Source organism: Protobothrops mucrosquamatus, unplaced genomic scaffold (assembly GCF_001527695.2).
Source record: "Protobothrops mucrosquamatus isolate PMUCROS unplaced genomic scaffold, P.Mucros_1.0 scaffold24, whole genome shotgun sequence".
NCBI lineage: Eukaryota > Metazoa > Chordata > Lepidosauria > Squamata > Viperidae > Protobothrops > Protobothrops mucrosquamatus.
Window position 1 is genome coordinate 2817783 of NW_015386409.1, and position 23321 is coordinate 2841103.

Here is a 23321-nt window from a genome sequence, read left to right on the forward strand (position 1 = left end):
AATGAGCAAAGAATAAACATATGGCATTCATACTGCGGTGGGCTGGAGTGCCTGGCCAAAGGAAAACAATTGGGTTTGTGTCAAAGCCTTAGGAGCTTTTTTTTTTTTTTTTTTTTTTTTAGGGAAGGCAGATGATTCAACAGAAGACCACAAATATGTAGATAAAAAAGGCAAAAAAAATACTGTATAGTAGCACACATAGAGTATATTCTGAATATAGATTATAAAAAGAGTCAGGAAAAGCAGACAAAGGGAGTGGGGTTGTTGCATTGCAGATGCTGCAGAACATGCTGCTGGAGAGGACCTCACCTCAGAAACATGAAATGAAGTGGAGCCTGCAAGACCAGAGATTGTTACCCTGAGACAGGAGGGAGACCGAGGAGAAAATCATGGAGTCAATTGTTACACAAAAGTATGGACTATGTCCTGTTTAAGCAGTTACAAATACTAGAAAGTTGAACTTTGTAGATTAAAGACTTTGTTTGGCAGCAAGACAGCCAGGAGAACTCACAGACTGAGATATGAAGGGGAAGAAGAAGAAAAAGTGAAAGAAAGAGAGTTGGCAGGTTGATCTATCTATCTATCTATCTATCTATCTATCTATCTATCTATCTATCTATCTATCTATCTATCTATCTATCTATCTATCTATCTATCTATCTATCTATTTAACGCAGGGGTGTCAAACTCGCAATGTTACATGATGTGTCGCAATGTATCGCAACTTTTTTTCTATTGCCGGCAATGGGGTGGGCACGGTTTCGCCATGACACATCTGGCCTGCAGGCCGGCAGTTTGACACCCCTGATCTACTGTATCTACATACCTATTTATCTTATTAGGGATATGTTAAATTTTGTTAATTTTATTTTCACTTGTACTATTAACTCACACTATTGTATTCAGATAGATACGTTGGTGCATAACTCTCTCATTTGTTTAAATGCTCTTTCTGTGTATATCTGTATCAGCTCCCATTCTGACACAGTCTCTGACACATACATTTCAAATTATGTGCAGGCAAAAACCTGAGCAATGGAGCTAATATGCCTAACACCGGAATATGCCTCAATCAGCATATATATATATTCATAAGAATCTGAGAAAATAAAGATAGCCATTGCAATGACAGGAATAAAGGGCAAAAAAGACAAGGTAGCAGAGAGTTTCTAAGGTCATGCATAATTCAGAAAACAGGAGTTTCAGAGAGAGAAAAATCAGAGAAAGAAAATAAATCGCTTTGTGACAGTAAGGAAATCCTGTCACAAAGCCATTTATCACTGAAAAGAAAATGATGAGAATTCAAAGTTGTTAATAGAGGGAAAACATCGCAAAGGCTTTCTAAATGATAAAATTCTGCAGCGCATACCTCTGAATATACTGGCCTATTTCTACCGTACAAAATGCAATACTGTTCTAATAACAAGGAATGAATATAAATATATATGAAAATAGTGGCAAAATGGGGAAGGAAAAAGGGAAGAGAAAGAAGTATAGGATAAAGGAAAAAAGACTGAAAAGCATTGACCTCTGACTCTTTAGCACGGTACAATAAGGTAGTAACAGCCTCAACTTTTTACTTTTACGAACTTATAAATGTATTAGCAAACAGTAACTAGTTTCTGATCCTCATATTAACTTTTTTACATGACAAAAATCCCCACGATGCTAATATATTGATGCAGATGTGTGTGAGATCAGCATCTACAATTCAAGCATAATGAAATTATTGCCATAGTTTTTTGACAATCTTAGGAGATTTCCCAGTTAGTCAATTGCCAGAGATATACCTGAGAGGACCCTAGATGAAGTTCACATGGATTTTAAATGTTATTTTTGTAGAAAATAAAGGAATGGGAGTAGATGAACAGATAGAGAAGGGAGATGAGGAAAGATAGAAAAAGTCTAATTGCTTAACTGATATTAAAGTCGATCCTATTGTGTATTGGCAGTATATCATAGAGATAGGAGAGCAAGCCTAGAGTTGGCCTCCCCCCCCCACATGCCATGAGAAATACTGAAAATAGAGTTATCTCCAGAAATTTCACTTGACTATGATAACATAGTACTGTTTCTTTGTTTGCGTGGATTTGTGCGTGTGCATGTATTAAGTGAGCTTAAATGGACTCCAGAAGATGGTAGAGGACAGGAAGGCCTGGAGGAACATTGTCCATGGGGTCGCGATGGGTCGGACACGACTTCTCAACTAACAACAACAACAATGTATTAAGTACTCAAGAACGGCTTAAAAGAGTGAAGGCTGAAAAGAGAGGGAATAAAATTCAGATGATATGTGCTGTACAATCATATTTCAAACACTTTTTCAAACAACAAGCAATCTTAGGCAATTATTAATTAGGAACTTTAAGGACAAAACTATAACAAGCGTCTTGCTGGATCACACTGAAGACTTCTCTAGTCCAGTGTTTGGGTAATCTACTAGATTTGTAGAGATATCTATAAACAATAATGAAGCTAACAGCATTCTTTCATTTATGCTTCCCAGTGGCTGGAATTCAAATCATACAGACCCAGATGACTGCTTTTGGTTAAAGGGGGAAAAATCTGGACAAAAAGATGTATGTCCCAAAAGTGCTTTTTCCAAAAGGCAACTGGATCTTGTTTTACTTTCAAACATTTCACTTCTCATGCAAGAAGCTTCTTCAGTTCTGAAGTGAAGAACTGAAGAAGCTTCTTGTATGAGAAGTGAAACTTCTTCAAGGTAAAACAAAGTCCAGTTGCCTTTTGGAAAAAGCACCATTGGGACAACCATGACCTGGATGACTAAGAATCTATATAGACAAAAAGACATATGATGATACATGCAGCGATGACAAGTGCCTGATGATTGAATAGTAGCATAAATATTTAAAATTACATCTTGGAACACTCAACATGCTTGAAGGATTAAATGGTTTCCTCCTATTCTTGCAAATGATTTCGGATTCATTTACTATTTGTTTTGTATCTGATCTTTCTTAGAGAACACACCCATGGGGGATGATGATGATAGTTATGATTATGATAGTCATAAAGTATATGACTTTCCTGATTAAAATTACTCTGAAATAATTATTTTACAATGGAAAGAATTAACTATAAAAGGGAATTAAAAGAAATACTGTTTGCAGATTCTCATTTGGGCTTGTTAGGCTAGATATATTCTATGTTCCTTTTAGCATTATTTTTGTACTACTTCTCAAGGCAGTTTTTAAGCACAATTATAAATGAATAAAAATAATTTTGAGGTGTACTTTGTTTCCTCTCAATCAATGGAACTTAAGCTTAAGTTGCGGAATCTGTCATAGAGACATCTGTGGGAGTAAAGTGCAGCAATGAGATCTCACCCATCATTCTTAGAAATGTGTGTTGTTTGCATACATGAGCGATTCTATTTTATTATACAATGTTTCTTGAAATGTGGGCCCTACTGGGACTTCCAGAAGAGCTATGTTAAACTGAAGATGGATCTGCGAAAATGGAGCCAACGACCATGGCGAAGACCAAGGAACTAATGAGTAGAATGGTTCCTTGGAACCTCTCCAGATAAAGACAGGCAGGAGATCAGCCACTTGTGCTTCAGACTTTGCTTCCTACAAGTAGACTTCAGTACAGCAGTTTTTCATGGGCTTGAGTGTCAGAAGACAACAATATTAGCTTTCTTGTTTGTAACCACATCAGAGACTTTTAAAGGACACTTTAAAGTTTGCACTCATTTTCTGATCATTGACAGAAATTGCCCATTAACTATTTCTAATCTATAGAGACTAGAGAAATGACAACTTTGAAAACATCTAGTGAATCTGCCTTTAATCCTGAATGAAAGAAAATTTTAATCATAAGCTTAGGAATTTAAGGAATCTATGATTTAGTGGGCAAAGAACTTTGGATATAATGTAATGCTTGAATAATGGGAGAATATATGAAGAAAAGGTCTAAAATTCACATTAAATTATAATTTAGAAGAAAACTTATAAGATGATATATGGTTGGTATCTAACATCAGATAAATCGTCAAGAATGTATAGAGGTATCCAGTGGTGGGATTCAAATATGTGACCAACCGGTTCTCTGTGTGGATGCCGCTTCTGGAAGTCCGTTCTGGGCCTGGACAACAAAAAAATTAGCTATTGGTTCTGCCGAACTGGTGCGAACCAGCTGAATCCCACCACTGGAGGTATCTCAAATGAATGTTGGAAATATAAATGCAAAGAAGGAACTTTTTATCATTTATGATGGATATATGATAAAGTAAAAATATTGGAGAAGGATTCATATCTTAATAGAGAAGATTGTTAAAGTGAATGTAAAGATAAAATCAGAGACTTTTCTTTTAGGCTTAATGGATAAAGAACTTGAAAAAAAAAGAAACTTTGATGTTATATATGTTGATAGCAGCAAGATTACTTTATGCACAAAAATGGAAGGATACTTTGATTCCCACAATGGACAAATGGCTGCATAGTTGATGGAATTAGCAGATATGACTAAATTGACTGCTTTGATCAAAGAAAAGAACACAATTAATTCTGTTTCTCCTTGCAAACCGCTTTTGGACTTTGTGCTTGAGGTGGAAAAATGAAACTTTGATTTTGGGTTTGTTGATTAGCTAGATTTGTTGTTTATAGAAATGGCTAATATATACTATTATATAAAAATAAAAAGTTGAGGTTTTATGTTACTCCTTTATTCTACTGTACCAAAAGAAATTGGAAGTCAATGCTTTTTATTTTCTTTCCCCCCCTCTACCTTATACTTTTCTCTCTTCTCTTTTCCCTCCCTTAATTTTCTCTTATTTTTATTTTTTTCTTGTACTTCTTGTACTTTATATTTTGATAAACTAATAAAATAGTAAAACATGTAGAGTAAAAGAATTTAAAGAATCTGAAATAAACAGTGAAAAGCTAATCAAAAAGACTTTGATTATGGAAAGATATAAACGGACTAAGGTCCCAGATCCAATTGAAGTACTGAAAATTTTACAATAAGGTTTTGGAATTAATTATAAAGTACAAGCTGCAACTTGTGGGAAATAGGTCTTGTTCTGGTTTTTATAAGACGGAGATAAGGAATTTAATGATTTCAAAAACTGGACACTAAAGGGGACTAAAGATTTTAGGTAGAACAGTACATTCCAACAATAAAAATATCGAAAGAGACTTTTGAATAATAAATAAGAAAATAGTAGCCATATTATCAACAATGTTTGTAATTATGTCAGCTTCTATGGATAGACTATGTCCATAAGATTGTTAAAGAAATGTCAGATATAGGACAAATTTTACCTGACAATATAGAGATGGTATCAAAAGTGGATTTACAATTTGACTGGCTAAGAGAATAATTTAGAAAAGGATGTTTCACTGCATTTACAAAACAAATTGACTGAGGTTTTAAAATTTAAAATGGAAATGACAAACCAAGAGAGTGACCTGGATCATTTTTTTCCTATTGGATTTGCAAAAGAGACTTGTTATGAAGAATTCTGTTAGATGAGACCAAGAATAAATAAAGTGAAATCAAATCCTATGACAGTATTTAAATGAACTAAAGGTTAAGACTGTTAAAAGTAAAAGAAGGGGCTATACACTTGTTTATTTGATCAAGGTTAAAACAGGATATCTTGTTACTGCTAACTAACGTTCATGAACTTTCTGTTGACACCAGGAGTGAAAAAAAATGATTTTTATGGATTTCTTTATAGATGACAGATAGGATAGGGATACGGAGACAAATGTAAATTTGGAGAGTCTGAAGAGTTGCTTGTTTATGCTTGTTGGAAAATTGTTCCATACCATTGGTCCACAGACTCAGCTCATTGGAAGGGGTAAGGACTAGGTGGATGTAGTCCTCCACTGCAGATATGATGAGGAGATCCCCAAACAGAACATGAGTTAGGGTGAACAATGACTAAATTTCAGAACGGTACCTTCATAGTTTACAAAGGCCCTGGTGATTGGTTTTTCAGCTATGCAGCTTGGAAACAGTACAATTAAAAAAGAGAAAGGGATAATACCTCAGCCCATTCGGTCTTATTTAAATCATAAGGCTTGGGAAGCAATGGAGGATGGATCTATCTATATATATCTTTTGTCCTACGTTGGATTGCCAAAATTAAAAATGATTGAACCAATGTAGCTTTATTAATTCCAGCTGGATTGCATGTTAAATTTTTTGGAAAACATGCAAAATGACATTCAATTCTATCAGAATAGAGCTGGAAGGGACCTTGGAGGTCTTCTAGTCCAACCCTCGCTCAAGCAGGAGACCCTACACCATTTCAGACATTCCTTGTTATTAAAAATCCATCCAGGAGGTACAATTGCTTGGATTAAAAAAAACCCTGCTGCTTTGCTTGTTCTTCTTTATTAAAAGGAAGAAAAATGAGAGCAAACTTTCTAATTATTTTTGCAAGCCAGTGTAGCCAAAACAAGGGTACCTAATGTATTAAATGCTAAGCATTACTCCCCCTCTCTCTAGCAATACTCTGAAATCAATGAAATGTCAAATGCTTATAGAATTTGGAATTCCTCTGATTAAATAAGTAGTCCTACAACAGTATCTGTTACCTTGGAGCATTTCTAACCATATGCTTCCAGGAAATTTTCTGCCATAATAAATATTCTCCAGTGTGATTTCCTAACTTTAGCTGTCATAGACTATATAACTGCTATAATAAAAAGGTTGGGCATTTCTGCAAATCTGCGACAATATAGTTGTGTGTATGTGTATATATGTGTGTGTGCCTGTGTGTGTTTTATATAAAGTCTCTGCTCAGAAATGCACAATTAAGTTTTGCATTCTCAACCTGTCCCTGCTGGCCTAAGACGCATTAGTATTCTACTGGCAGCTGCCTATAGGTAGTAATATTATTTTGTCCATAACCAGAGGGAACAATAAGACTAAGCCATTCTCTGACTATAAACCAGCCAAAGTAATTGGGTTTAATTTTAATTTTTGTAATAGCTTTAAATTAATAGAAGCAGCTGCTGCCACAGTGTGTGGGTGTCCTTTTCCAGCAGGCATAGAACTTAAAGAGGAAAAGAGTAAACAATGGTATGTCTAGGACACAGAGGTTAATACAAAAACTGAACAATGTCTTTGTTTAGTCAAAAACTTCACTGGCCATAACTAGTGTGCTATTTCTCTTTTGTTTCTCTGTCTTTCTATCTGCTTCCCTTTTTAAAATTCAAAGATAGTCTCAATCTGATTAGGCTTTTATTGTTGGTATTGTAGTACCCTCTCTCCTACATTTGACTTGGAAGCAGATTATCCCTGAAAAACAACGGTAAGAATAGATTAACCCTCTAGAGTTCCATTACAGTTATACTGAAGACCTCTTAAAATAAGCCTGTTCTGTGAATAGAGGTTTATATCTCTTAAGGGAGAATAGGTCTTTCTCTTATAGAAATCACTGGCTAGTAAACTAATAATATAAAAAAACAACAAAGAGCCTTGTGCCACCTTTAAAACCAACAGATGTACAATTGTATAAGCTTTTGTAGGTTTTAGTACATCTCATCAGACATATGACATATAATTCATTGAACTGTCATTGAGCCGGGCTCAGCTCTTGGTGTCTGAATGGAAAAACGCTTTCCATCCCAATCTAATTTTAGTACAGGCATTGTTGGTAGGGAAGGAAAGGGAGGATGGTGAAAGGAAGATGAGAGATTGCTTTAGAAATGAGGTAATACAAAATTGCAGTTAAACTTCTAAGGATTGTTGAGGTGCACTCTGATTTGAAGTCCACTTAGAAGTATTTGATAGTATATTATGGTAAGAACAATGCAGTACTAGATGTGGCTTCAGGTCCATGGAAGAAGCAAATTGATTTCCTGCTTTTTCCACTGATTGGTTGATAGTCCCCCTGGACGTTTTCTATTGCACCAGATACTGGTTTCCCTCTGCTGGGATGTTGGCAAGCTTCCCTCACGCATTTGACACTCTGTTTGGTGGTATTCTTAAATTTGGTTAGAAAAGGTATTTCACAGACCTATTAACACTGAATAGGTAATGCTAATTGCTAGTTGGATTAGTTATAACCCAGTATCACAGGCAGGAATTACATTCATGTTCTGCCTTTAGACTCCCAGGAGGTATTTGATTAGTCACCGTCATCATCATCATCGGTTCCTTTGGAGCAAAGCTTCTTCCAATGAATCTTATCTGTGGTGGCATCTTTGGCATCGTCCCATTTGATGTCTACTGTCTGTAATTCACGTTTTAATGTCTGATGCCAAGTTTTGTGTGGTCTAGCCTGCCTCAACTTTCCCTCTGGCAGCTTCCATCATATAGCACTTTTCAGGTATCATATTCTGGCAACTGAAGAATATGGCCAGCTAGGCACATTCAATAGCCTCCAACATCCTGTATCCACTCCATGGCAAAATGTCTTTATTGGTGTTTCAGTTGCACTAAGTGACACCCAGAATTCTTCATAGGCAATGTTGATAGAATACATTCATCTTTTGTGCTGTGCATGGTGTTATTGCCCATGTTTCACTGGCACAGATTGCTATTGGTACAATGATTAGTCACCATAGGGGAGAAAATATTCATCTGGATAAGACTTTTTTCTTATTCAGATCTACTGGTTATTGGCAATAGCAATAGCAATAGCACTTAGACTTACATACCACTTCACAGTGCTTTATAGCCCTCTCTAAGCAGTTTACAGAATCAGCATATTTCCTCCAACAATCTGGGTTCTCATTTTACCAACCTCGGAAGGATGGAAGGCTGAGTCAACCTTGAGCAGGTGAGAATCAAACTGCTGAACTGCTGACAGTCGGCAGTCAGCAGAAGTAGCCTGCAGTACTGCATTCTAGCCACTGCACCACCATGGCTCATTTTCCCTGTCCTTTTTTTTCTTTTAGAGGATGGTTATGGTGAAAACTCAATATATTTCCAGTATCTAGTGAAACCCTTGTGCTTTTTATTTATGAATTCTCCAGGAGCATTTGGCTGGTTACTGTGAGAACAGAAAGGTAGACTGGATAGGCCTTAAATATCAGACCTTTTTTTCTCTTTTTCCCTCATTCTCTTTCTCTTGGACACATACCACATATAACTACTACCACTTAAATCAAAAATTAATTTCCTCAATCCTTTTGGATCATAGAGATCCAAAATAACAATGAGAAAATTGGAGATTGTATAAGTTCAGAATGCTTAGACTGCACTCCAGCAATGTAATAAATGATGAACCCTCTCATCCTTTTTGGTTGATGAGCCAGAGCAATAACAAGGGGGAATGGATTTTATTTCATCTCCATTGAGCAGCATTGCATAGTCCCTTTTATTGTATTTTGTCAGGAAGATTTTAGTTTTGCTTTGGATGGTTCTTAACTACGTGTAATTATAAAATATGTCATTTACTGCAATGGGAAATTTCTTGTTTCCATTTCACATTAACAATGAAAGGCCAAAACTGATCTTCTGCAGTTGCTTTTTTTTGGGGGGGGGGGGGACCATTACAGCAAAAGACATTAGTATTGCTGTGTTCTGCAAATCATATTATATTTTCTTCACCATCATTGCCTGATTGTAGTGAACTCCTGATAAAACCATTACAGAGGACCTGTTTATTATATTGCTTAATTGAATAAGCTAGTGCCTACAGGATAATAGTATTCTTTTGCCAGAGGGCTGGAGAATTTGTTGTATTTGATTACTAAGAGTCTTGTGGAGTCTGTCCAGGCAAATAAAAGCTGAAAGCTTATACTTCCAATCAATTTTGACTCATGCACCCGAGATTGCCATATATAATTATCCCGAATTCTGGTACAAATTTAAATATGCTGTCCAATACAAGGTACTCTCATGCAAATTTGATTTCTGAAAAATGTACCTTTGCTCATCTTCCTGCTGTGACTTTTTAAAAATCGTCCAATAATTGATTTCTGTAAGTTTCAACGTATTGTTTCAAGAAATAGTGTGCTTGTCTTTTTTTATAACTATTTAATACACATCTAAATGATTTATTTAGCAAGGTATAAAGCACTATAATTTTGCAAGAATGTTTTTATTTTGTCTTAAATAAGTTGATTTTCTGATATTCCCGCAAGTTTTCATCATGACTATATGATATAGTTTAGAACATATTTGGTCTTGTTCTGTAGTCAATTTTACAGTATGACAACTGCTTTTTCCATAGCTATTCTCTTACAAGACATTAATTTCAATGAGACAAGACTGGTAAATCAAATCATGGATCTGTGGGGAATGTTCTCTTTGTACCAGACTTGAATATATTAGATGACTTTATGTCATAAAATCTTTTTGTGATTGGGGAAATAGAAAGGAACTTTTCAAAGCCGTAACCACATATTTAAAAATAGACTTAATAAGTTCTTCCAAAATGCATAGCCTTTGTCTGATAGTCTCTTTTTAATTATTAATTTCCTTAATAACATACATGAAATAGTTATTTTGTCTTATTTTATTTTTCAGGCAGAGACTTCCACCCCGAAATGTGTATTATTACCGCTGTCCTGATCACAGAAAGAATTATGTTATGTCATTTGCTTTTTGTTTTGACCGAGAAAATGACATATATCAATTTGCTTACTGCTACCCTTATACTTACACTCGTCTTCAGCATTATCTGGATAATTTAGAGAAGAGGAACATGGACTATTATTGCAGAGAGCTTCTAGGACATAGTGTGGTAAGTAGTAGAAGCATTTACCCCTCATAATGTTTTCTTATAAATATCTGGATCTCAATGGTGAAACATGAAGCTTAATCATCTCAGCTAATGGAACAATGGACATATTTATTTGCTACTGTCAGAGAAATGAGTATAACATAAAAGCCCAACTATGACGTAGATATGTTAAATTTGCAACTGTCTATGTGAAATGATATAGAGAAGATTAGTGAGGGTTTGTTTCCATAGTTATGATATGGAAATATGGTATAAGCTTTGCTGATAGCATCTTCATTTTCTTTATGTTCACCAATATTTTGTTCAAAAAGCTATATTTCCTCAAAATTGGACTGATTTTCATGGCTTTATGTAAAAGATACCTACATGTAAAGCCTTTCATCGATATAGGATTTATTTATTTATTGGATTTAGAAAACCACTCAAGTCCATAAGACTCTGGTTGTTCTGAAGACAGATATGAATGAGGAATACTTAAATTTGCCTTTCTAAGTCTAATAAAAAAATATGGAGCTCTCACTAACATTAGTTGCCAGTAAGCTGTCTTTGGTCAAAGTCATGCTAGAGCAATTCTGTGGAATTGTAAAATCTGAAATTTCAGCATTTGCTATGTAGGTGCAGAGATCTCTGGAAACATGTTACCATTTGATGTCAAGTTGAAAGAAGAGAATGCAGTCCATTTTTTTAAAATTACCATTTTTTATTCTTTATTATTTATACGTTTAAGATGACCAGAAAAATGTATTCTGATGTAGCAGAACAATTAAAGAAAAATACAGAAAATAAGCACACATATACACACATACTAAATACCAACCAGGAAAAACAGTTAATAGACAAAATAGGGCTGAAGACTATTTATGAATTCAGAAATTGCAGTTAATCCTCCTAGATTTTACAGAATAGTGTAGGAGTTCAGCTTATAAAGGTCTTGTTCCTCAAGAGCTCTTACTTCCATTCCACAAAAAAGGAACCAAATTTGGCTTAAAATGTCTCTGCTTTGGGTTTGAGGAAGATCATTAATTAAGGGTGGAAATCTCCCTTTTCCACCACTGGTTTTGAATTGAAAAAAGAAGCGCAGTTAATATTCTGCTGTTGTGCAGAAATATTTTTGACTGGGGCTATATCTAAGTGCTCAGGACTCGACAGTGATTTGGGAGCATGGTTGGGAATCAACACATATGAAGACTTTAATATAATGTAGACAGTAAGGAAGATAATTTTCACTGAGATATGTAGAAAGCACTGCATTTTTAAAATCAAGAATGAGATTACATTTGGAAGTGGCCCCCTAATTTGCTGGAGTATAAGAAGGGGAGGGAGACGCAGTCAATCAGACTTGCAAGTTTCTGCTATTGTAGCCAGTCTCAATACAAGTAGCGTTAGCCTTCCTGTGGAGTTGCTTTCCTGGTCTGATTTACCTAATGGGTCTGATACCAATCTTGCCAGACTGATTTTGGAATCTTGGCTCATACAACTACAGGTTACAACAGCAATTGGGACCATAATTTTTGTTGCTAAGTAATTTGATCGTAAAGCATGATGTCACATGACCATATTGCATACTGACAACAATTCTGGCAGCTCCGGTTGTAGTTGTAACAATAGGACTGTGCAGGTCTTTAAGTGGGAAGAGGTGGGAGTTCCGGGCAAGTAGGCCATTGGATATGGAGGTACTGTGGGTGGGGCCATGGGCAGATACCCCTGAGCCTGGGAGAATGTGTAGGTGATGCAGGAAAGAGGTGCTATGGCAGGCACCATCGAGCTCGGTTGGGCAAAAAAAGCAGTGGATACAGAAACAACATCTGACTTCTTGCTGACTCCCTCATTGACTTTGCTTATGGGAAGCCAGCAGGAAATTCCAGAAACTGCAATATCTTCTGTTTCATGCATATTCTATAATAGGAGAGTAATAACAGAATTATGATTTTGTGTCATAACTGTGAAACATTTCTGTCCGATCCTGACATACTCTATTTTTTAATGTTAGTTTTTCTCAATATAACATTTTCCTATAATATCTTATTAATAATATTAGAAATATTTTAATACTTTATTGCTGATGTCTGGTTTAAAGGGACTGGCTGTCTGGTTCATCTGAAATTATCAATAGTAGAGGAAGTTTGTTAGTATATAAAGTGGCTTCCAAAGGCAAAACATTCTGTTAGATTTACTACATTATAAATATAAAGAAGTCACGCTACGGTTGTTGCTAATGCATTCATCATTCTGCATGTATAATTTCAGGCTTATCACATTTGGTTTTCTACTCTCTTTCTTTGTCTGAGAAGTTCTATAATTAAATCAATAAGTATTTCCTAAAATTGTATGAAAATTAGACTTGGAATGATATTCAAATGGCAGATGCTGAGTGAATTGAGAAAGATTTTGTAAGCATGAAGAGAAATAGATCTCATGTTTTATAATACATCCACTTAGGACTTTTAAGCTTCAGAAATGTGCCAAACAATCTATGAAAAGAAGTGTCCTCTAAGCTTGATAGACCAGTAATCATCCACTAGATATTATTTTCATTCATATGCTCATTTGACACGCACTGTCTTTGGAAATATGTATTTTCTCAGAGTTCTTATATCTCTCACTCTGTGCTTAAGTTTTCCAAACTCAATTCTTACAGACTTATGCTACCAGTTTACAACCCTCCATAGTTATCAAACCCTTGCTTTCATTTCCTATATACTGTTACTATTATATTTGTAAATAAATGAGGAATGTTTAATAAAGGAATGCACTGAATAAGATGATTGGCTTTAGTGAAATTGCATGTATATTTTTAAGCTATTTAATTGTCTGGAAACATTCTACAGGTAGTCCTTGACTTATGACCACAATTGAGCCCAAAATTTATGTTGCTAAATGAACATTTGTTAAATGAGTTTTGCCTCATTTTACGACGTTTCTTGCCCCAGTTGTTAAGTGAATCATCACAATTGTTAAGTTAGTTGTTAAGTGAATCTGGCTTCCTCATTGACTTTGCTTGTCAGAAGGTCGCAAAAGCTGATCACATGACCCGGGACACTGCAATCATTAAAAATATGAAACCGTTGCCAAGCATCCAAATTTTGGTCATGTGACCATGGAGATGCTGAAAAAGTCATAAATGGGAAAAATGGTCATAAGTCACTTTTTTGGTGCAATTGTAACTTTGAATGGTCACTAAATGAACTGGTGTAAGTTAAGGACTACCTGTACTTACCAGTTTATTAAATCTGCCATTCATATAAATGAAAAATTTATACGGATAAAGAAGAAAAAGAACTTTAAAAGTAGATACATGAATTTTGCTCTGTCACTGGTTTGCGTGGATTGGATAAAACATTTTGCTGGCTGGTTCTGATATGCCTGTTTACATCAAGAATCCCACATCAGTCAACTTCTGGGGTACCATGGTAGATTGAGCACAGCTCTGCTTTTTGTAGAGCTGACGAATGTGGCCAAAATAGGAGCCATGAAGCAATCGGTTGTTGAAATTCTTCTCCAGACTAAGAAGGAGGTAAGGATCAACCATGTTTGACTCCATACAGGTTCTCCCTGCAAAGAGATTGGAAAAAAAGCATTCTCCAGTGGGATTTGAGAGTGCAATCTTGCCTAAGCCATGCTCATCACCTTTTAAAGAGACTCTTCCTCACTTAATCAAATTAGGAAGCTGCTTGTTATTAATTTCTTAGAACTTTCCCAAAGTTCTTATTGTATTACACCGGAAGATTTTTCCTTCTGTCCTGGACAAAAGAAGCTTTGAGTAAGTTTAAGGATTCATAAGAGAAGCTTTAATTTTTTTAAAACTATAAAAGAGGGTCTAGAATGTTGATTTTGGAAAGTTAAGGAGCTAGATAGACTTGAAAGAATATTTCCTGTGGGGTGTTTAAAAATTTATAAAATAGTATGTGAAGTTTTTGAAATTAAATGGTAAGAAATCTTCCTGTGGGAAAGTTTTGTTGACTGGAAAATAAACTGATAAGAGGGGACTTGAAGACTGGCTACAGGGAACCAAAAAGAACAAAGATTACTCTTAAAAGAGAACAACTACATCATTTGAGTATAGAACTGTTTGGGAAAATTTTACTCAAAAGTTACTTAAAAGATTGCGTGGTAGTATAGCATAAGTGTTGTGTTCTTTGTATTCCCCCCCCCCTTAATCCCCTATGCATATCCTGATCACCCATTAAGGGTGATTGCCCTTCACCATTGATCGCCCATTAAGGGTGATTGCCCTTCACCATCTGCATACAGTTTCATGCCCGTTGCTGGTTGGCTAACTAGCAACAGGGTCTTGCCAGCCAATGGAATTGTGTGATTACAAGCCAGGGGAATCCCCTAAAAGAGGGCTCCCCTGGCCCAGAGAGTCAGTCCGGATTTACTTTATGCCTTGCCAATAAACCAAGAGCTGACTGTCACTCGACTCGTGTCTTACTGCCTGCGCGATCTAACAATAAGAACAATAGATTTTACTGGATAAAACAGATTGAGACTGATCTGAATGTGGATTTGGAGTTTTAAAAAATGCTGGATTACAAAAGTGATTTGGAAAAAGATGTTGTGGATCTGAAAATGGATTTAAAAATGATGATTTAAGAGTGATATGGAAAAAGATGTCCAAATGGATTTACAAATGAAACCAGTTGATGTTTTAATAATTAAAGGGGATGTACAGGTAATAAATTGAAAGAATGACTTGGGAAACCTTCTTTGGATTTACAAAAACAATATGTGGAACCAAGGAAACTCTCTCTGAGAAGAGACAAAAAGCAACTGACCAAGCTGTTCCCATGGAGACAAAGAGAAACTGACAAGAAATTAACTTGTGGGACATTATTTGATGGGACTAAAAATCAGGCTTTCCAAAAGTGAAAAGAAGATATATAAAGTGTATATTTTGTAATCTGACTATTGATAAGGGATGAGATATGGGAAGAAAAGTTTTTTAAAATCAAAGTACTAAAAAAGATGTTCAGTTAGACCAGGCGTTTCAAACTGCCAGCCCGTGGGCCGGACGGATCACCAGGAAACCGCGCCCACCCCATTGCTGGCAATGGGAAAAAAGCTCCGACGTCGTGCGTTTGACATGTCTAAGTTAGACAAATTGTTTATACATTTCGGTGTAAATATCTTTTATATATCTTTTTCTCTTTCTTTTTATCCTTTTTTTACTCTTCTTTTCTTTACTTTGTATATTTTTCTTAGTTTGTATTTCTTTTATCGTTGTATTTCTAAACTTTAATACACTGTGTATGTTTCAAAATAGATTTTTCCATTTCCTCAGTATAGTATGAAGAAATATGAAGTATGAAAAGTATGAGCCTCCATGCTATCAGCCCCCTCTACCACAAAGATCCTGCAAGAGAAGGGCACTGTGGACAACCGTGGGATCTGGCAGGGTGAGAGCTGTGAACCATAAACACAAAGCTTTCTCTGTGTCCCTGCACAATAGATACAGTGCCCTTGCTGACTTCTGGAAGCAGAAGCAATAGAACACAGTCAAACTAGATCTTGGATTTTAAGAGAGCTAATTTCAATAAACTTAGAGAGAGCTTGGGAACGATTCCATGGATGAGAATCCTCAAGGGGAAAACAACTCAAGAAGCTTGGGAAATTTTGAAAAATGAGATAATAAAAGCCCAGTCTAGCACCATACCAACAAAAAAGAAAAACAACAGCTCTCAAAAGAAACCAGCATGGCTGCATAAAGAACTCTCTGATAAATTGAAAGATAAAAAGGACAAGTATAAAAAGTGGAAAGAGGGGCATATAATTAAAGCAGAATATCAGCAAATAGTCTGAGCCTGCAAAAATGAAGTGAGGAAAGCTAAAGTTCAAAATGAACTAAGGCTTGCGACCAAAGTCAAAAATAACAAAAAAAAGTTTCAACATGTAAAAAACAAGAAAAAAGTGAAGGAAATGATTGGTCCATTAGTGGGGGAAAGTGGCAAGAAGGTGACAAGCAACAGGGAGAAAGCAGAACTATTTAACTCATTTTTTTCATCTGTCTTTACACAAAGGGAAAAAAACAATCCAACCTATCAAAAACAGTACCATAAAAAATAGATTAGAAACACAAGTTAAGATAGGCAAGAAAATGGTAAGTGAGCACCTATCCAGCCAAGACAAGTTCAAATCACCAGGACCAGATGAATTACACCCCAAAGTTGTCAAGAAACTGGCAGATGTGATCTCAGAACCACTGAACTATATATTTCAAAGAAAAAAATAGATCCAGGAAACTACAGACCTATCGGCCTGACTTCAATACCTGAGAAGATTCTGGAAAACATAATCAAACAACAAATCAGCAAACACCTAGAGACAAACAAAGTCATTACTAAAAGCCAACATGGGTTTGTCAAAAACAGATCATGCCAGACAAATCTTATTGCATTCTTTGACCAAGTGACAAAATTAGTGGACCAGAGGAATGCTGTGGATATCATTTACTTGGACTTCAGTAAGGCATTTGATAAAGTAGATCACAACCTACTACTAGATAAGATAGAAAAATGTGGGTTAGACAGCATCACCACCAGATAGATTCGTAGCTGACCGGCCATACACAGCGTGTGGTCCTCAATGGAACCACATCTACATGGAGAGAAGTGTGTAGTGGGGTGCCCCAGGGCTCTGTTCTGGGCCCAGTGCTCTTCAACATCTTCATCAATGATTTAGACAAGGGGATAGATGGGGAACTCATCAAATTTGCAGATAATAATAATAATGATGATGATGATGATGATGATGATGATGATGTCGTCATCGAGTCCAACCCCCTGCTCAGGCAGGAAACCCTACACCATTTCAGACAAATGGCTGTCCAGTCTCTTCTTAAAAACTTCTAGTGTTGGAGCATTCACCGCTTCTGGAGGCAGGTTGTTCCATTGGTTAATTGTTCTAACTGTCAGGAAGTTTCTCCTTAGTTCTAAGTTGCTTCTCTCCTTGATCAGTTTCCATCCGTTGCTTCTCGTCCTGCCTTCAGGCGCCTAGGAGAATAGCTTGACTCCCTCTTCTTTGTGGCAGCCCCTGAGATATTGGAACACTGCTATCATGTCCCCCCTCATCCTTCTCTTCGTTAAACTAGACATACCCAATTCCAGCAAACGTTCCTTATAGTCAACACTCCAGAAGATAGGCTTAAGATAGAGGAGGATCTGAACAAACTGGAACACTGGGCACTATCTAACAAAATGAAATTCAATGCTGAAAAAAGTAAAGTTCTACATTTAGGCAAGAAAAACCAAATGTACAGGTATAGTATAGGGGGTACCTTGCTCAATAGTAGCAACTGTGAGAGGGATCTCGGAGTCCTAGTGGACAATCACTTAGATATGAGCCAGCAGTGTGCTGCAGCTGCCCAAAAAGCCAACACAGTGTTAGGCTGCATTAACAGAGGGATAGAATCAAGATCACGTGAAGTATTAATACTTTACAATGCCTTGGTAAGGCCACACTTGGAACACTGCATCCAGTTTTGGTCACCACGATGTAAAAAAGATGTTGAGACTCTAGAAAGAGTACAAGAAGAGCAACAAAGATGATTAGAGGTTTGGAGGCTAAAACATATAAGGAACGGTTGCTGGAATTGGGTATGTCTAGTTTAATGAAGAGAAGGACGAGGGGTAACATGATAGCAGTGTTTCAATACCTTAGGGGCTGCCACAAAGAAGAGGGAATCAAGCTCTTCTCCAAAGTACCGGAAGGCAGGACAAGAAGCAATGGATGGAAACTAATCAAGGAGAGAAGCAACCTAGAACTAAGGAGAAACTTCCTAGAACAGTTAACCAGTGGAACAAACTGCCTCCAGAAGCGGTGAATGCTCCAACACTAGAGGTTTTTAAGAAGAGATTGGACAGCCATTTGTCTGAAATGGTATAGGGTTTCCTGCCTGAGCAGGGGGTTGGACTAGATGACCTCCAAGGTCCCTTCCAACTTATTATTATTATTATTATTATTATTATTATTATTATTATTATTATTATTATTATTAATAATAATGTAGATTCGTAATATTTTTTTGTAATAGAACAATAAGATTCTGGAAATAACAGACTTTGTTGGATAAGCAAGGCCCCAGCTTAAGCAATTTTTGAAAATAAAGTAGTGCCTTCAGGAAAAGAAGTGTCTAAGCTCAGTTCTAAGTCAAGTTATAGAAATAGATAAGCAAGATTTGTTATTCTTAGAAATAAAAATATTTTTATTTATTCTACTTTGCTTTATTCTTGGAAATAAAACAATGTTTTCTATAGGTAGAAATCTTCTTTTGACAAATCTTGTAAATGAAAGAGCAATAACTAAATACCTGATTTGCCTCTCAGATTGTTATGATTTATTTTATGACAGGAAAACTGGGTGAACAGAGTAATTAGCACTGGGCTGTATGTTATGTTATTTACTGTCACTCTATATAAACTTCTGTTGTATTAAAGCAATTATGGTGCTATTTCAACATTACAATAAGATTGTTACTGTTTCTGTCATTTACTATTTGCTTGACTATGTTTATGAAAAAATGATACATGATTAATAACAAAAGGAATGAACAAGTCAAACTAATAAAGTCTCTTAGAATGAATTGAAATTATATTACATATATTAACTTCTTTCTCCAGTGGAACATTACTAAGTAATTGTGGACTACTACTGTAAATGAAAAAAATGTTCCCTGATCATTTTAGAAATGGAAATTATTGGGTTAATTCACATTATTTTATCAATTTTTGCCTCCTTTTCCCACCAAATTAAAGTTCATATTCAGAGGAATTATGAAGCAATAGTTTTAGTAGCTACTTTTATAAATCAGTAGACTTTAAACAATATAAAAATCTAACAAATATAGTTCAGCCGTTACTTGTCAAATGTCCTTTATTTGAAAGCTACTACCATATTTTCCCCAAAATAAGACCTAACTGGAAAATAAGCCCTAGCATAATTTTTCAGGATGCTTGTAATATAAGCCCTACCTCAAAAATAAGCCCCACTTAAGATTGTCAGCCAGATGAACGCAATTAGTACATCCGTTGCAACACACGACGGATGTATTGAATTATAAAATAATATTAATATATAATTAAATATAAATAAATAATATTATTGACATTATTTATTTGAACAAATGTAGATTTTTGTACATGAAAAAAATGAGACATCACCTGAAAATAAGTCCTAATGTGTCTTTTGGAGCAAAAATTAATATAGGACCTGGTCTTATTTGGGGGGAAATACAGTAGGAGAATCTTCATTGGTTATCAGCTGCATTTGTGTATGAATAGTTTGATTGGATTTACATAAGTGGAGAAAGTGATATTTGTGTTTTATCAGGATTAATCAATTAATTATCAAGAACCATGCTTAACCTCTGCTTGAAAATTACCCTGGTAATATGAGTTAGACTTAAATCCTTTAAATTTTGGTTTGGAGCCTGTTTTGTCTACTTTTAGATCCACAGCTTCTAATATTCACCACATTGTTATCTCAGGATGTACTTCTTTTCCTTTCCATGGTCTTACACAAATGAAGGTCAGAGAGAACACAGCACCAGTGTCAGGCTTTGTATCAGAAATAGTATTAACTCTCAGTCATCCAAACATTTTACCCTGTATTCAGAAATTGCTTACAATACAAGCTCATAAATATAGCATGAATAAATAAAGCATTTTATATATGAGTTTGTTCCACATTATAGGTCTTTTCATTTCTCTTTTCTCTATCAATAACAATTTGATTGTTTCATTTCTAGTCTTGAGACTGGGAACCACCTGCTCAGTGTTTATATAACTGTTGTATATAGTCTGAAAATCACAGCTTGTCACTTCACCAGCTTCAGCCATTACAACTAGAAATTTTTTCCCCACTCATATCCTTTCTTCCATCAGTACAGACACAAGAAAATTATATTTCTCAAAGATTCTTGATCTGGTATGCCACTACTACATCTTCATTTAAGGATTCGTGAAAGAAGAAAGAAGTGAGAAAGAGATACCGATATCACCATTATAGCACTGCCTCGTTACTAGGTACATTTAAGAAAATGAAAGAAATTGGAAATCTACAATTTCCAAATTTTACAGAGAAGGCATGAGTATCAAGAGATGATGAAAGGATGATTCAGCAGCTTACTTATTCTTAACTATTTGTTTTGCTCTCAAATGAATTTAGTTACTATTATGCTCAAGGAAATATCCAAGTAACACAAGAGCAATTTACAAATTGCTCATCCAGGTTTATTTTTTTAAAAAAAATATTGGGTGGTTCCTACATTTCCTGAAGCTTACTTAGTAGTCCAGAATTACAGAAAATATGGGAAAGTTTTAACTGTTCTCCCGAATGCTTGAAGAGCCAATTTTCTGTAGACTATATTGTGGTTTGATAAACTGCTCAAAGTATTTAGTGAACTTTGTTGGTCAATCAGTGTTCTCTTGAAGTGATACTTAGAATTATTTCTTCTTATATTTCTTTTTATATTAAGTTCAAAATAATTAATAGCAATTAATAGGAGTTGCATTTAAAAACATATTTCAATAGAATTATTTCTTCTTATATTTCTTTTTATATTAAGTTCAAAATAATTAATAGCAATTAATAGGAGTTGCATTTAAAAAACATCTTTCAATCAAAATAACAGTCACATGGAAGAACATTTAAGTTAGTTTTATTCCATTTTGCAATGTCAGTATTCCACAATATTTACGTGACTAAATAAGTATAAAATATCTACACATAACTGATTTTTAGACCTGAGGTTTATTAAAAACATGTGAAAAGCACTTCAGAAACAAGATAGTATTTTATTATATTCACTGAAATTGAATTGTATAATAAATGGTGTAGCAGATGGCAACCTTTGGGGGCGGGGCAAAGGTCTAGTAGAATTGATTATATCTTACCTCATGCAACCTTTTTAATCTGGTAATTTCATTTAAAGTTGGCCTGTTGCCAGGCAGCAGCCATTCATTGCTATTACTTTATCTGGATGTTGGCCCTCTGATAGCTTCCTTGGCTATTTCTATTTGGTTTAGAAATAATGATATAGGTTTAGTCCAGGGGTAGGCAACCTTGGCTCTTTTATGACTCGTGGACTTCAACTCCCAGAATTCCTGAGCCAGCCATGCTGGCTCAGGAATTCTGGGAGTTGAAGTCCACGAGTCATAAAAGAGCCAAGGTTCCCTACCCCTGGTTTAGTCGTTCCTAGGATTAGGTGATTCAAATCCTTGTTCCTAGATTAGGTATTTCTTTCCTTGCCATGACTTTATGCAGAAAAATAGCAACAGCACTTAGACTTATATACCACTCCATAATGTTTTACAGCACTTTCAGGTGGTTTACAAAGTCAGCATATTCCCCCCCCCCCAGCAATCTGGATCCTCATTTTACCAACCTTGGAAGGATAGAAGACTGAGTCAACCTTGAGCCAGTCAGGTCAAATTCTTGGTAGTGGGCAGAGTCAGCCTGCAATACTGCATTCTAACCACTGTGTCATCATGCTCCAATGCTTTCCTAATATTAGATTCTTATAAATATGCATACTTTTTATATGCTTTTTATACTGTTTTACATTTTTATTCTTTCTTTTACAGCTGTCTAATCCATGACCGTAATAAAGCAAGTTTTATACACATGCATACGAACATATTCACTGTGATTTAGAAATGTAGTCATTTTGTATTTTATTCATGAAGTAATTTTATAATTTAGTCAATTAGTTTTAAGTATTTAAATGTTTTAGTATTCGATCACTTGTATTATAGCGCTTTGTAGTTTGAACCATTTTATTTATTTCTATTAATTATCTAAGAGATGAATATTAAAGGCATCTGCATCCTATCTTACATTTGAAGAATGTCTTTTGTGCTTTAAAATTATGTGGCAATATTTTGGCCACCGTGCATGTTCTAAAGTAAATTAAAGATATGGTTGCTATTTCGTTCAAAAGAACTTTCAGATTTATTCCATGAATGAAATAAGTTATTGACCACCTCACAATTGACAGATTTTTGAGCATTCTGGAAGCGTTAGAGATCACAATACATTCCTCCAGATTTGAATGATCAGTGACTGGCTGCTGCTTTATATAATTCATTCAAACAGCATTAACTAGGTTAGTGCCAGCATCTCCCTGTTGTATTTGAGAAGAATACTGATTCTCTTCTGTGAAAGTCTGCATATTTCTACTTAGTGTGCACAATGAGAATATTCTGTATTGGGGGGGGGAGGTTCGATTTATATCCTATTTTTCCTTCACAAGCTCAGGGAAGCATGCATAATACTCCCTTATCTAATTGTGTTGCAGGTACTCATAGGTATAAAAGGGGTGGTGCAAAGTACTGCAGAGATGAACTTAGAAGAGTTAAGAGAAGAATGTTGGCAAAATAATATCCAGTGTTTCTTGTGGAATGTATTTCCTGATCTGGCCTATATGAAAGGAAGAGAGGGAGAGAAAAGAAAAGAAAATATTTTATGGAGCACTTAATTCTCTTAACATAATGGATAAGTGTGGTTTCAACTGTAGTTTCATTTAATTTACAAAAATAACCTTGAATATCTTGAATCCTATGCCACGGATACATTCGTTTGTCCTTCAGGATTGTTTCAGTGTTACTGTATTCCACATGTAAAATGATTGTGTATGAATATATTCAAATATTGC

General features: G+C 35.5%; 1 protein-coding gene across 1 annotated transcript in view; it reads left to right on the forward strand.

Moving 5' to 3' along the window:
• LOC107283065 (cytosolic carboxypeptidase 6) overlaps positions 1-11316 on the forward strand; it is a 251190-nt gene extending 239874 nt beyond the window's left edge. Inside the window, exon 5 of the mRNA XM_015810915.1 lies at positions 10456-11316. Within this exon, the coding sequence (XP_015666401.1) occupies positions 10456-10702 (247 nt within the window). The 3' untranslated portion in view covers positions 10703-11316. The remainder of the gene's footprint in view (positions 1-10455) is intronic.
• The last annotated feature ends 12005 nt before the right edge of the window (positions 11317-23321 follow it).